At 54.5% G+C, this 10,538-nt stretch overlaps 3 protein-coding genes, 1 long non-coding RNA gene and 2 other non-coding genes across 8 annotated transcripts in view; 1 reads left to right on the top strand and 5 right to left on the bottom strand.

Annotated features, from left to right (window-relative positions):
- The window catches only part of AGPAT2 (1-acylglycerol-3-phosphate O-acyltransferase 2), a 41,619-nt gene that overhangs the window by 22,741 nt on the left and 8,340 nt on the right, over positions 1–10,538 (bottom strand). The window lies entirely within an intron of this gene.
- On the bottom strand, positions 1,066–5,131 carry LOC133211787 (uncharacterized). 2 transcript variants are annotated; one of them, XR_009725284.1, is made up of 4 exons: positions 5,078–5,131; positions 4,387–4,436; positions 3,282–3,331; positions 1,066–1,470 (listed from the first exon to the last, which is right to left on the bottom strand). It is a non-coding gene; the product is annotated as an uncharacterized LOC133211787 (long non-coding RNA). The 2 variants fall into 2 exon arrangements; XR_009725285.1 differs by lacking the exons at positions 4,387–4,436; positions 5,078–5,131 and adding an exon at positions 3,540–4,021.
- On the bottom strand, positions 4,214–4,346 carry LOC133212044 (small nucleolar RNA SNORA17). The gene has a single exon (XR_009725364.1). It is a non-coding gene; the product is annotated as a small nucleolar RNA SNORA17 (small nucleolar RNA).
- Positions 4,782–4,917, bottom strand: LOC133212043 (small nucleolar RNA SNORA17). Its single transcript, XR_009725363.1, has one exon. It is a non-coding gene; the product is annotated as a small nucleolar RNA SNORA17 (small nucleolar RNA).
- On the bottom strand, positions 6,479–7,786 carry MRPS2 (mitochondrial ribosomal protein S2). Of its 2 annotated transcripts, XM_061352395.1 has the most exons (4): positions 7,744–7,786; positions 7,577–7,648; positions 7,321–7,450; positions 6,479–7,039 (listed from the first exon to the last, which is right to left on the bottom strand). In XM_061352395.1, exons 1-4 carry the CDS (start codon positions 7,769–7,771, stop codon positions 6,496–6,498), a joined length of 774 nt encoding a protein of 257 aa, XP_061208379.1. In that variant the 5' UTR covers positions 7,772–7,786; the 3' UTR covers positions 6,479–6,495. The 2 variants fall into 2 exon arrangements, with proteins under 2 accessions (XP_061208379.1, XP_061208380.1); XM_061352396.1 differs by lacking the exon at positions 7,577–7,648.
- On the top strand, positions 7,981–8,712 carry PIERCE1 (piercer of microtubule wall 1). Its single transcript, XM_061352306.1, has 3 exons — positions 7,981–8,084; positions 8,160–8,238; positions 8,377–8,712. The coding sequence occupies exons 1-3, from the start codon at positions 7,981–7,983 to the stop codon at positions 8,560–8,562; spliced, it is 369 nt and encodes a 122-aa protein (XP_061208290.1). The 3' UTR covers positions 8,563–8,712.

Genomic DNA, 10,538 nt, shown 5'->3' with positions numbered 1-10,538 from the left:
ACTGTTACTTATGGAGGCAATGTTTCAGTGTCAGCCACACTCAGTGCTGGGGCAGCTTCCCAGAGGGGCTGCCTGGGCAGCATCACTCACCTGTGGTCAGGATGAGCTCTTGTGGGGCTTGTCTGAAGGGTGGCGAGTTCCTCACCTCCTCAGTTAATTCAGCACTGACACAAACATGAGCAAGGCCCCTCCTCCAGGCATTAGGGCACCCAGTGCCACCTGTGGAGTGGGAGCACTGGGTGGAAAGTGGAGGGAACTAGAATTGGGTGATGCAGCTCTATGGAGCCACCCCAGCTCCTCATTTCTGGTCCTGCACTCCCATAGCAACCAGCTCTGGAGAAATCATTTCCTTCTATTAGAAAAGGAACCTAACACCCACTCCAAATCCTCTCCTCAGGTGTTCAGGAAAGCAATTGCTCTGTTTGCACTTTACCACTGCCTGCCCCAAAAGCAGGGGTAGATAAAGCACGAGCACCTAGAAAAGTAGAGGCAAACCACCCTGATCCTCATTTACCTACATGACCCTAGGTTCCAGAATGAAGTTTGAGGAGAAAGGCAGCCCCTGTGCTTGGAGAACTCACCAAGGCAGCTTACTCAGACACGTCCAATGGGAGCTGCCACATTCCTGTGTGATTAATCCATACAGCAGTGGACACGCTCCCAGGAATCCCTCATAACTCACACCCCAGAACAGAGGGTTTAGTTCATCACTAATACAAAGCAGGAGTGTTTTCACACATGTGCTCATAGTTTACAAGCTACACCACAATATGGGTGAGAAATGACTAAAGGCAAAGCTATTTCACACTCAGGCCTGCTCCAGCTTTCCCACATTAGCTGGAAAAAGAGGAAAAGCAGAACACTGGAAGAGTGGCAATCCCATCTCAGCTGCTTTAGCAGCATAGATTTGAGCCACAAGGGGCTGGAGGTCAGCAGCAAGGCTTCCATCTATCACTGTTTAAAGAAGCCATCCCAGTTCTCACAGCCACAAGTAAGTCTTCTATCCTAGAATGGTTAAAAAGAAGGTATTACTTGAGGTGCTACAAACACAAACACATTCCAGGCTCACTGGAGGTGGCATCTTTATTTAGTTGTTTGGGGTTTTTTATAACCCTTCTTAGCATGCAGGGAAAACACCGACTGAAAGCAGAGTGCTTCAGAATGTGAAAACAGCTCAGGAGGGAGATGAGTGGGAGAAGGGCAAGGTTACAGCTCTGGGAGGTATTCAGCAGCAGCACAGCAAAGGCAAGAAAGGGCACTGGGAACAGAACAATCATTTCTCTTCAACATCCAAGCACACAGGTTGCAGGAAGCACTCGGAACCAGCAGCATCACCACACACTTTGGCTACTGTGAGCTTGAACCCACGTTGAGAAGATGAAGTTTCAGCACCCTACAGACCCTCACTGCAGACACCACAGCCTGTTTCTCCTGCTGGGTCTGCTGGAGCTCCAAACCTCAAGGCATGATCTGCAAACAAGAGAAGGTGCAGGGTGTGAGACAGCTCCAACTGCAACAGAAGTCAACAGCAAGCAGTTAATGCATCCAGGCTCCTGCTGGTCACTGCAGCTCCTCAGGACACAGAACTGCTTTAATGCAGCTGACTGAAGCATTACATCAGGTTTGTCTTGACACTACCCAAAGACCTGCACATCCCAGAGGAAACAATAAAAGCTTCATGAAATGAAACCAAGTCTGAGGGCAGTCATCAGCTGGCCTGGGTTGTCACGATTCACAGGGAAGCTTTAGCAAGCACCAAACACCCTAACACTGCAGTCAGTGGAAGCCAAGTGCCCGCAAACCTGAGTGCATCAGGACCTGAAGCAGTGACAGGCGGCAGATAATAAACTGGGCTCATTTAGGACAGGTTCTTTGCCACTAGGAACAAAGGACTGGAAAAGCATCTCCTGGCTTGGCAGTGCACTCTGGTGAGTCCAGGAAGGGGGGAATCAGCACAGCCAGAGCCTGCTCATGGTTCTTCTTTCCCTTATGGACTCTCTAAAACTCAAAGGGGAGTTTGCCAACCTCACTGCAGAGGCAACATTCATAGTGCAGAGAGAGAAAAGCTGGGCTTATTCCAGCCTTCAAAGCCAGGGCATAAACCAGTTCTAATGATGCAGGGCTAAGTTAATGTGTGCAAAGACTTTTCATTCCTCTCAATACCACTTTAATACAAAATACTCATCTTTTCCACAGCTGAGAGCCAGATAGCTCTTTCAGTACAGCAATATTCATAGCCTGGGATTGCTGCTCAGGCTGGGGAAGATATTCACAGCAAATGCTGTTAGGAGCATTTTAACAGCTCTTCTATGCCTCACACAGTAAAGCTCTGGAGAGACACTCATTAGGCACTCACTACTGCTACAGGACCCTTGATGCAAGCAAAGCCTGAGCAGAAATAACCCAAATGTGTGTTTCAGGGTTAGAAGCCAGGGTATTTAAATAGAAGAGCCCCATCCTGGGGCATGGCTCCTTGCAGAACATATCCCCAACTACCCTATTAGCCCTCTTCCCAAAGCCATTGCTGGTAGGCACTGCCTTGTCCCAATTAAATGGCTCATTTTGCAGCCAGCAGCAGCCCACTTGGTTAATGGCACCTCTGGCCCTCTAATGCCCATTTAATGAGGACATTTTCCACCACCCAGCACTGCCAGGTTTTGTCAAGCCATTAGTCACTGCAAAGCCTCAGTCTTACAGCACCGCACGTGGCCAGAGCTGTTCTCACCACTTAAAGGGCTTCAGGTGTTGACAATTTGTTGCTTTATTACTAAAATCAAGCTTTTCCTTTCATTATGCCTAAGACACAATCTCTCATTACCTTGCATACAAGAGATGAGCATGTTTTCAGCAGCGTTTCGTGTCAGACTACAATAGCACCAGAGCCCATCTTCATTATCTCAGGCGCTTCAACAGCACAAAACAGGAAGCTTTTAACAGAAGTGTCTTGCTCCACTGACAGCTGCCTTTAAAAGGATGATCCTGGGGAGCTGAGGAAGCAGTTTAAGTGAAATGAAAAGGTGAAGAATATTAAAGATTGCTTACAAAAACTGCTGCATTAGCAAAGCAGAGGAACCTGAGCGCGCTCCACCTCAAGCAGAAGTTTTCCAACAGAAAAAGATGCAAAACTACTGAATTGAAGCTCTTTCTCCAAGTCTACACTGGGAGTGTTATTTTACTTGGTTTCATTTGTCCCTGTCCCGTTCAGGACAGGAGGTATCAACCCAAGGATCCTACCAGACACCCACTGAGGCCCAGTGTGTTCCAAGTGATGCCACACCTACCGGCAGCAGTTGAAGCAAGCTCCAGAACTCAGCCCTGCTCTCAGCCGTAACTGTGAGGAGGAAAAACACCTTTAGTTTGGGTTTTGGGGAAGGAGTGAGGAGCTGGTGGGTTAACATTAGGAGCAGGGCACCGTTTCCAGCACCCGCTAAATCCACACCAAACTGGTTTTCCATCTACCTCAATACTTTGAAAACAACAACCTCAAAAGCCTGTTTCTCCCATTCCCTCCATGCCCAGGTGTGATTCTTGGTAGCTACATAACACTGAACCCTGCAGAACTCCAGGTGTCATTTCACCATCAGAACAGGCAGCAAGCACAGGCATCCTGCAGGCCATAAGGGATGCTGAAGGCAAAAACAGAATTCAAGACAAGAGCTGTCACTTCTGCTTGTCCTTGCAAAACCTAAAAGGACCTTCCCCTGGTGCAGTTAAAATTGGCATCATTTTAAGTGCTTTTCTAAGGAGTTTTGTTCCATATTCTGCTGGTTCTCTGGAGAAAGAGGTAAATGCAGCAGCAGTGTCAAGCTGCTGAGCTCTAAGTAGTTACAAGCTTCTGGCACAGGAAAGCTCTTCACCTCTGACTCCCAGTGATGCCAACACATCAGGAAAGCAAATCTCCAAGGACTCAGGGCTATCAGAATAGAGAATACTGGAGTCTGCTATTCCTCTGTAACAGTAAATGATATACAACAAACCTGAATTAGATTTTAACACAGCATGTTAGTAAAACGGGCTCACTTCTAAAGCATAGAATATGACAGCATAAAAAGGTACCCTTATCTGTCATGTAAAATTATGTGACATTAAGTCATGAAGAGAATTACTGTCACAGTGGAGGGCAGGGCTTCTGCACCCTGTCCCTCCAGAGCTCTCCATTATTCACCATTTAAACTTAACATTCATGGAAAAGCCCCAGGAAAGGCAGGAACCGAGTGTCAGGCTGCTCATCATTCCCGAGTGCTCACATTGCCAGAGCACCAGCACAGACACAGCCTTTTCCTCTCTGCCACCTAATGACACAAACAGGGCACTACAGCCGCGTCTGCAACACGAGCTGGGGCATGGGGCTGCTCAACAGCGTTAACTGCACCCACTGCTGCTCACCTCGGGTCCTGCAGGAGACCTCCTCCATCGGCCAGCTCCTGCAGCTTCCTCTGGAAAAGGAAATGCACATTGCTCACTGTGGACCCAGACACGGCTCAGAGCCTGGTTCCATGGGCTCTGCTGCACCGATAGCACAAGCTTGAAAGGTACAGCAGGAAGGGAAGCTAAAGAAACAACGCACAGCACAGGCAGGGTTTAGGCACATTACATCGACTCGTTATTTCATAACACAACGGGATTCTACCCATTTTCAGGCTAAACAAAAGCCACATGCAGTGTGCCTTCTGCCGCAGACCCACTACAGGTCACACAAAGCAGCTTTCTATCCTGTTGACCCAGCTCTCACATTTAAGGCAATTACTCGCATTTCAGGTAACTAAACCCCGTTTCTAAAGCATGTCAGGCCATCAATCACTCTGAATGCCCACGGGTCTGGGAGCAAACGAGCGTAGAACACAGCCTGTCGCTCTCTGCCACCTCCTGACACAAAGGTGCCACCGCAGCCACCTTCGCAACGCCTCTGGTGGCAGGTCGGAAAGCCACAGGGACTGACAGGGGATAAATACACGTTTATAACAGCATCACCTACTCGGTAGCGTTACAGCGGGATTTGGTGCACGTGGGGACACTAAATGCAATAGATCAGAGCATTAACAGATAGGTGCAGGTCTTCGCGATAAGTACCACTTACCTTTGGCTTTTCAGGACGTCCAGATCGTTCTCACTTCACCCTTTGTCTTCTGCCAGGCTGAGGAAAGACAAGAGAAGGGAAGTTAAAAATGGCTCAATTTATACCAGCTCATCACAGTCTAGCAGTTAATAACACCTTAGCTGAGTGCGTAACAACCTCGCGACCTGCCCCCCTAACACAAGGCAGGATCAAACCGCAGCACCAACAGCCTCGCTTCCTGCGGAGGCTCCCTCCATCCCCCAGCTCCGAGAGCCGCGGACAGCGGCAGCGCCGGTGCTCGCCTCCCTCCATGGGAGCCCGGCTGCACCCAGCCCCGGCCCAGCGCTGCCCGCGCAGCCGCGGCTCTCCCCGGCCACGTTGTGTCCCCTCCGATCCCTGCACCCCGGGCGGGCAGGGACCAAGCCCCGGCTCCCCGCGGGCAGCCCCGGGGGCACACAGGAACCCCCCGGTACCTCCGGCGCGCCTTCCTTACCATCACCATCATCATCATCATCCCCTGCGCCGCAGCCTCCCGCTGCCCTCCGGCCGGGAGCGGCTCCCGGGCGGGCAGCGCGGAACGGAACGGGCCCGGAGGGGCCCAGCCCTGCCGAACGGAAGCGCAGCCCCCGCGGCCGCTCCGCTCTACCCCCGCCGCCATCGCGGTCCCACGGCGAAAAGGCCGCAGCGCTCCCGCCTTCCGCTTATATAGGGCGAGGGCGGAAGGGCCGCGGGAACAGCCCGCCCACCGAGCGGGCTCCCGTGAGCGCCCTCTGCTGGCCGGGATGACGCGGAGCAGGGAGCGGCCGATCCGAGGACCCGGATGAAGAAACGGGACCGGGATGGGGACCCGGGGCTGCGATGGGGGTACGGGACCGGGACCCCCGGCCCATTGCTCGCCCCCAGGGCTGCCCTAGGACCTCCCACCGGTGTGTCAGGGGCTGGAGCTCCCTTTCCCAGCCGCACTCTGGAGCCCCTCCATTCCCCATGGCTGTGGTGAAGGTTGGACCCCGAGATGCCCTGGGATAAAGCAGGGATCCTCCAGCCCTGCGATGTGCCACCTCCCTCCCTGCTCCCCCTGTGTGCTCCCAGGGTGGGAACAACCTTCACCCCCCTTCCTTGGCCATAAACACTGGCCAGAGTTCCCCATTTCACAAGAAGAGAGAAGAAAGATCGTGGAGCCCTTTATTCACCAGGATGGAGCATGAAATCCGAGTGATCACAAGCTCAGGGATGGGGAGGCCACAGCACAGAGGTGCCTCCGTGCAATGGGGACACACACAAGGACAGGAGCTGGCTCTGGTCTGGCTCCCATCCCCTCACATTGCTCTGGACCATTTCTGTTTGAGCCAGGACCACTGTGCGTCCTCTGCACAGCACCAGAGCCCTGCCAAAAGCCAGTGCTCTGGGTGCAGGACGCCCCTCACCACCCCCCACGGGCTCTAATTGCCCTCTGCTTTGCTCCGCAGCTCACGCACGGCCTCGTTGTGCCGCCTCTTGTCCTTGGCGCGGATGATGGTCATCCTGAAGAGCTTGCAGTACAGCTCCATGGCGCTGGGGCTGTCGTCATTGCCCGGGATGGGGTACGTGATCAAGCAGGGGTTGCAGTTCGTGTCCACCACCCCCACCGTGGGGATGTTCATCTTGGCCGCGTCCCGGATGGCCACGTGCGGCTCGAAGACGTTGTTGAGGCTGCTGAGGAAGATGATGAGGTCGGGCAGGCGCACGCCGGTGCCGAACTGGATGTGCGCGTTGGTGAGCAGCCCGCCCTGCCAGTACCGCGTGTGCGCGTACTCCCCGCAGCCCCGCGCCGTGCTCTCCACCAAGTGGCAGAACTGGCGCTTGCGGCTGACGAAGAGGATGATGCCCTTGCGGTAGGCGATGTGCGCGGTGAAGTTGAGGGCGAGCTGCAGGTGCTCCATCGTCTGGTCCAGGTCGATGATGTCCTGGTCCAGGCGGCAGCCGAAGATGTAGGGCTCCATGAACCTGGGGGGCAGAGGGAGGGCACAAGGGGGTGCGGGGATGGGGCGATGCAGGCACTGAGCAGCCTGGATGTGGTGCGGCCTCACCGTGGAACCCTTCCCACCCTCCAACCCCAGTGACACCCCCCAGAGGAGCCCTCTGCAGAGGTGCACACAGCATGTCCCTGCAGGGCTCACACTGGGCAGGGTCCCTGTACATGCCCATGTGGATATGAGGGTCTCCATGGGCAGTTCCAGACCCCTCCAGTGCAGACACAGCCAGGGGCAGCCTCCTGCTTCACTCACCGATGCCGACATCCCTTTTTGTGCCCCAGGTGCACCCGCGCATCGAAGAGGTCTTTCAGGGAGAAGAGCTCCTTCACGTTGAAGTAGTCGGGGTGTGCGAGGGGCTCGGAGAGCAGCTTCTCATCCGCGGCTGAGAGAGAGGGAACCGCGGTAAGGACCCGGTCCCGCGTTGTGCTTGCAGGGGATGCGAAGGGCGCTGATGCACCCCGAGCCCCAGGGGCCTGGCGGTACCGGCGAGGGGCGCGGCATCACTCACCGAGGGGCTGGGCCGGGCTGGGCGCCGGGGCCAGGGCCGGGGCCGCGATGCTGCTGTAGAGGCGCGGGGCTGCTGCGGGGAGAGAACGCGGGGTGAGGCGGGCGGGCGGGGCGGGGCGGGAGCGCGGCGGGAGGGGGCGGGGGGGGAGCCGGGCGGGAGCCGCTCACCTGCCCGCAGGAGCCGCGGCACCGCCATGCTCCGAGCCCGCAGCGCCGGGAGCGGCGGCAGCGGCAGGAGCAGGAGGAGGAGCGAGGATGATGAAGGTCAAGCGGCGCCTTCCGCTTCCCGGGCCGCGCCGGGGCGGGGCGATCCCTGGGGCGGGGGGCGGAGCGATCGCGGCCCCGCCCACAGCGTCCCGTCTCCTGGCAACGCTCGGCTCCGCGGCCCTGCGCCGTCCCTGCGCCATGTCCGTGCCGGCGGGCGCCGAGCCCCGCACCAGCGGCTGTTCCCGCAGCAGCGCCAGCCCCCCCGGCCCCCTCCAGCAGCCGGACCGCTTCTGCGGCTACGGGTGAGCCCCCGCGCCCGGCCCCGCGCGGCCCCGGCCCCGCTCCAACCCCGCTCCAACCCCGCTCTGTGCCCGCAGGAAGCCGGAGCCTCACCCGCGGTACCGCACCACGAACCAGACGTACGGCAGCAGGGCCCCCACGGTGCACGAGGTGCCGGTAGGTTGGGGACCGCCGGGGGTTGGGGCAGCCCCGAGGAGGAGGCCGTGGGGGTCAGCAGGACCCGTCAGTGTGCGCTTGAGCCCAGGCGCTGCTGATGGTGGCATCGAGCACATCTCCCCTCTGTTTGCTCCCCAGACCTCCTTCCACGTCACCTCCCACAGCTTTACGAGGATCCAAGGCATGGGGGGCCCATACAGGAACAGCGGGCTCAACACGGCCCTGGAGAAGAGCCACGTCACAGGCCCGGGCAACTTCATCACCACCCATGAGCACCTCGACTTCCACCCCAGCTACAAGCCCAATGGCCCATCCCACTGTTAGAGCTGCAGTGGGAGCAACAGGGTCACTGCTGGCTAAATACCCCCCCCAAAGCCCCCTGAGCAAACAGCACTGACCTGCCCCTCAACCTCTTGCTAAGCCTCTTTGCAAGCCTGACAAGAAGCGCTGCACTGCAGAGTAATTCACATGCTCACTACTGGGTCCTACAAGACAGTGACCACCTCGGTCAGGCCTGGTTAAGGCCTGCATAGGCTTTGGGGAAACCAGTTTAAAAGTGTTATTAAAACAGAGTCCAGGAATTTGTTGGGAGAAACACGAGTCTCTTTGGTACCAGAGGGAAATCACCACAGAATGACTGTTATTAGGAACAACAATTGAAGATTTAAGGTTACTAAATGCTAAATAGCGCATGTGAACCATTTACTTAGTTTATAGGCAGCATAAATACTAGAACAATATACATTACATACCTATATTCCCCTAACCTTTTCTCTGCTACTAATGATGCTTTAAGCTCTTGGCTCATGTACCATGCATCATTAAAATTTAAGACCTTAAATCAGTTTTTGTACTATTTAATGAATAACCAAAGGGCAGGTTTTCCAAGAGCCTTTGGGTCTCTTGTAGAGAGCTCCTTCACCTTCCTCACCTCTCAAAGCTACAGGGGTTTCAGGAACGACTCAAGTAACAACACCTAATCCAAGGGAACACGTCTTCCTCAAGGTTTATTGTAACAACGGGGGTTACACAGCGAGTGGAACCCCATCATCTGCACAGGAACTGCACTGGAACGGACAACCTGGCACGTGTGGCTTATGAACTGGTCTTGAACAGAAAGTGTGCGGCCTGTGTCTGATGAGGAACGGTCCTGCCTCACAGGGGGAACAGCAGACATTAAACATAACACTGTTCTTGCTGCTTGCTAAAGAACTAAAAAGGAAACAAGGGGTGTAATAGGGTGTCCAAGCACCACTGCGAATGATACTCTTCATGGGAGGGATATTCCCTGTTTGGGTTATTTTTATGTAGCCTTGCAAACGGTGCAGGATGCATTTAAGCATCTTTGGAAGGCAGAGGAATCCTCTTTAATTATTGCCACTAAGCACAAATCTGAGGTCCAAAACTGAACAGAAAACCAGGCCCTTACTTGTCCCTTTTCAACCACCGAAACCCCAGTGTGGGCCCATGCTCCCATCACCAAGGTTTCAACGCCACCTCCCAAATGATTCCAGTTTTCACTGCAGTTTATATGGTTACCTCAAACAGAAGGGCTGCTAAAGAACCTCTGCTGAGAACAAGATAACACACTGGAACCAGCACATGGACTGAGCAGAAACACTTCTCAAAACACTTAACTTCTTAAAACCTTTAACTTCTGGAAATGAATAAGCAGCCCTCAGCCATTCACTGCTATTCTATCAGAGCCGACAATGCCTTGAGCTTCTTACTTTCCCTTTCTTCTCCTGAAATGAAAAACAACACAAAGTGCTGAATTAATACAGATGGTTGTGACAGTTTACACGTATCTTTAGCCACAGATTCTTCTGCAGCCTGAACAGTTTAGGGATGAGACCGCCTCTTGCAAAGGGATTCGGTGGCTTTTGTCACCTATTTCCCCCCTAGTCTTCATCTCATCCAGAACCCCCCATCTCCTCCCTCCCTTGTCTCAACTCTCACTCTCTTCTATTCTGGAGCGAGCCGGGTGCAGCTCACCTCACCTCACATTAACTGTCCCCAGGGATACGCTGCGTTAAGGTTACCCAGCTCTCTTCCACTGAGGTTTGCTGGGAAGGGAGCAACACACAAGGTGCAGCCAGCCCCAAGAGATGTGCCTGTATGCATCAGTTTGCTCAAGGCTTCACTTACCACGTGCCAAACACTGGTTTAAGTTTACTTTCCTCCATTCCCCTGCTTTAGTGGCCTCAGACACAGTGACCTGTTTGTTCAGATGTTACACACTTCTTTCGTAAGGAATACCTGCACCAATCCAAACTGCCACCCTCAAGAGGACACATTTC

This window comes from Neopsephotus bourkii, unplaced genomic scaffold (assembly GCF_033783945.1).
Source record: "Neopsephotus bourkii isolate Nb327-2 ecotype Australia unplaced genomic scaffold, CSIRO-AGI_Nbou_v1 NB_659, whole genome shotgun sequence".
Taxonomy (NCBI): domain Eukaryota; kingdom Metazoa; phylum Chordata; class Aves; order Psittaciformes; family Psittacidae; genus Neopsephotus; species Neopsephotus bourkii.
This window is presented reverse-complemented; position numbering and strand designations above follow the sequence as displayed.

Coding starts and splice junctions, on each gene's coding strand:
- PIERCE1 (XM_061352306.1), top strand. CDS start 7,981: ATGTCCGTGCCGGCGGGCGCCGAGCCCCGCACCAGCGGCTGTTCCCGC. Junction 8,085..8,159: donor GACCGCTTCTGCGGCTACGG/GTGAGCCCCCGC, acceptor CTGTGCCCGCAG/GAAGCCGGAGCCTCACCCGC. Junction 8,239..8,376: donor CCACGGTGCACGAGGTGCCG/GTAGGTTGGGGA, acceptor TTTGCTCCCCAG/ACCTCCTTCCACGTCACCTC.
- MRPS2 (XM_061352395.1), bottom strand. CDS start 7,771: ATGGCGGTGCCGCGGCTCCTGCGGGCAG. Junction 7,649..7,743: donor GCCGCGGCTCCTGCGGGCAG/GTGAGCGGCTCC, acceptor CTCTCCCCGCAG/CAGCCCCGCGCCTCTACAGC. Junction 7,451..7,576: donor CAGCCCGGCCCAGCCCCTCG/GTGAGTGATGCC, acceptor CCTCTCTCTCAG/CCGCGGATGAGAAGCTGCTC.